The sequence below is a fragment of the Perkinsus marinus genome (genome assembly GCF_000006405.1).
Source record: "Perkinsus marinus ATCC 50983 genomic scaffold scf_1104296930470, whole genome shotgun sequence".
Taxonomy (NCBI): domain Eukaryota; phylum Perkinsozoa; order Perkinsida; family Perkinsidae; genus Perkinsus; species Perkinsus marinus.
Window position 1 is genome coordinate 1 of NW_003216073.1, and position 1,116 is coordinate 1,116.

At 46.2% G+C, this 1,116-nt stretch overlaps 1 protein-coding gene across 1 annotated transcript; it reads left to right on the forward strand.

The window, feature by feature from the left end:
• Positions 1-52: 52 nt before the first annotated feature.
• Positions 53-822, forward strand: Pmar_PMAR013379 (phospholipid-transporting ATPase, putative; the record flags this gene model as incomplete). The annotated part of the gene is made up of 4 exons (XM_002787052.1): positions 53-237; positions 345-530; positions 582-656; positions 725-822. Coding segments are annotated over 4 exons (544 nt in total), but the record flags the coding sequence as incomplete, so codon positions are not given.
• Between the last annotated feature and the right edge of the window lie 294 nt (positions 823-1,116).

Genomic DNA, 1,116 nt, shown 5'->3' on the forward strand with positions numbered 1-1,116 from the left:
AGGGACAATAGAGAAGATAGAATGGGCACATCTGTTTCCCGGTGATATCATAATGGTGCGGGAGTCAGAGCCCCTACCAGCTGATATGATATTACTATCATCATCCCATGGTGCCGATCCTAAGAAGGGTTGTGTAGCGTACATGGAGACCAGTAATCTTGACGGGGAAACTAACCTCAAGACTAGGCAAGCGCCCAAGCTGGTATCGGATATCACATCTGGCAGAAAGACCAAGAGGTCTGAGTCATCTCAATTGCTACGGCAGTCATCTCATTCAACTAGGGACACCCAACAACGTGGTGAACGAAGGTCTCAGGCAAGGAATTTTGTATAAGATCTAATAGGGCCAATCCTCCTGCCTCGGCTCAGGTGGAGATTGCTTCTCCAGACAAGCATACTGATGATGATGAGGGTGGCCCTCTGTCGATCGAGCGACAATCCACTAGATTCATAGCGAGGATGGAGCCTCTAGCAGCTTTGGTTGATACCATGACAATGCAATTCGAAGCTCCTACGGCTGATTTGTTGAAGTATGCAGCTCTTCTCAGTATTGACTATCTATGTATGATACTTTGTATCAGGTTTAGAGGCTCGATAAGTCCATTGAGTAACACTGAGGATGAGGGTACAATCCAACCTTTGAGCATGGATAACATGTAATGCTCCTTCTTTTGGCAGAGGCATAAATGCATCATGCTGCTGCTAGTCCTCATGTTTAACTCAGGCTACTTAGAGGCTGCAAGCTGAAGAATACACCTTGGGCTATAGGAGTAGTGGTCTATGCTGGACATGAATCGAGATTCATGATCAGCAATCATGGTAGTACCACTGAATACATCAGCTACATGAGCCGATTCCTTCTCCAGGTGGTTTTGCTCCTGCTAAACGCAGCACAGTGGATAGAGCAATGAACAAATACGTCCTAGCCTTGTTCATACTACAGGCTATACTGTGTCTTACAGCTGCTATCGTAGTTGGCACCCATCCCTCCCCAACCTCATCAAATTCTCCATGGTATAGATAGTGCTAGCAGTAATACCATTCACATCCCCTCTCAGGTATCTATCAGGGTTATCAAGTCAGGCGGCTATCATCAACTACTTCAGCTACTTCGTC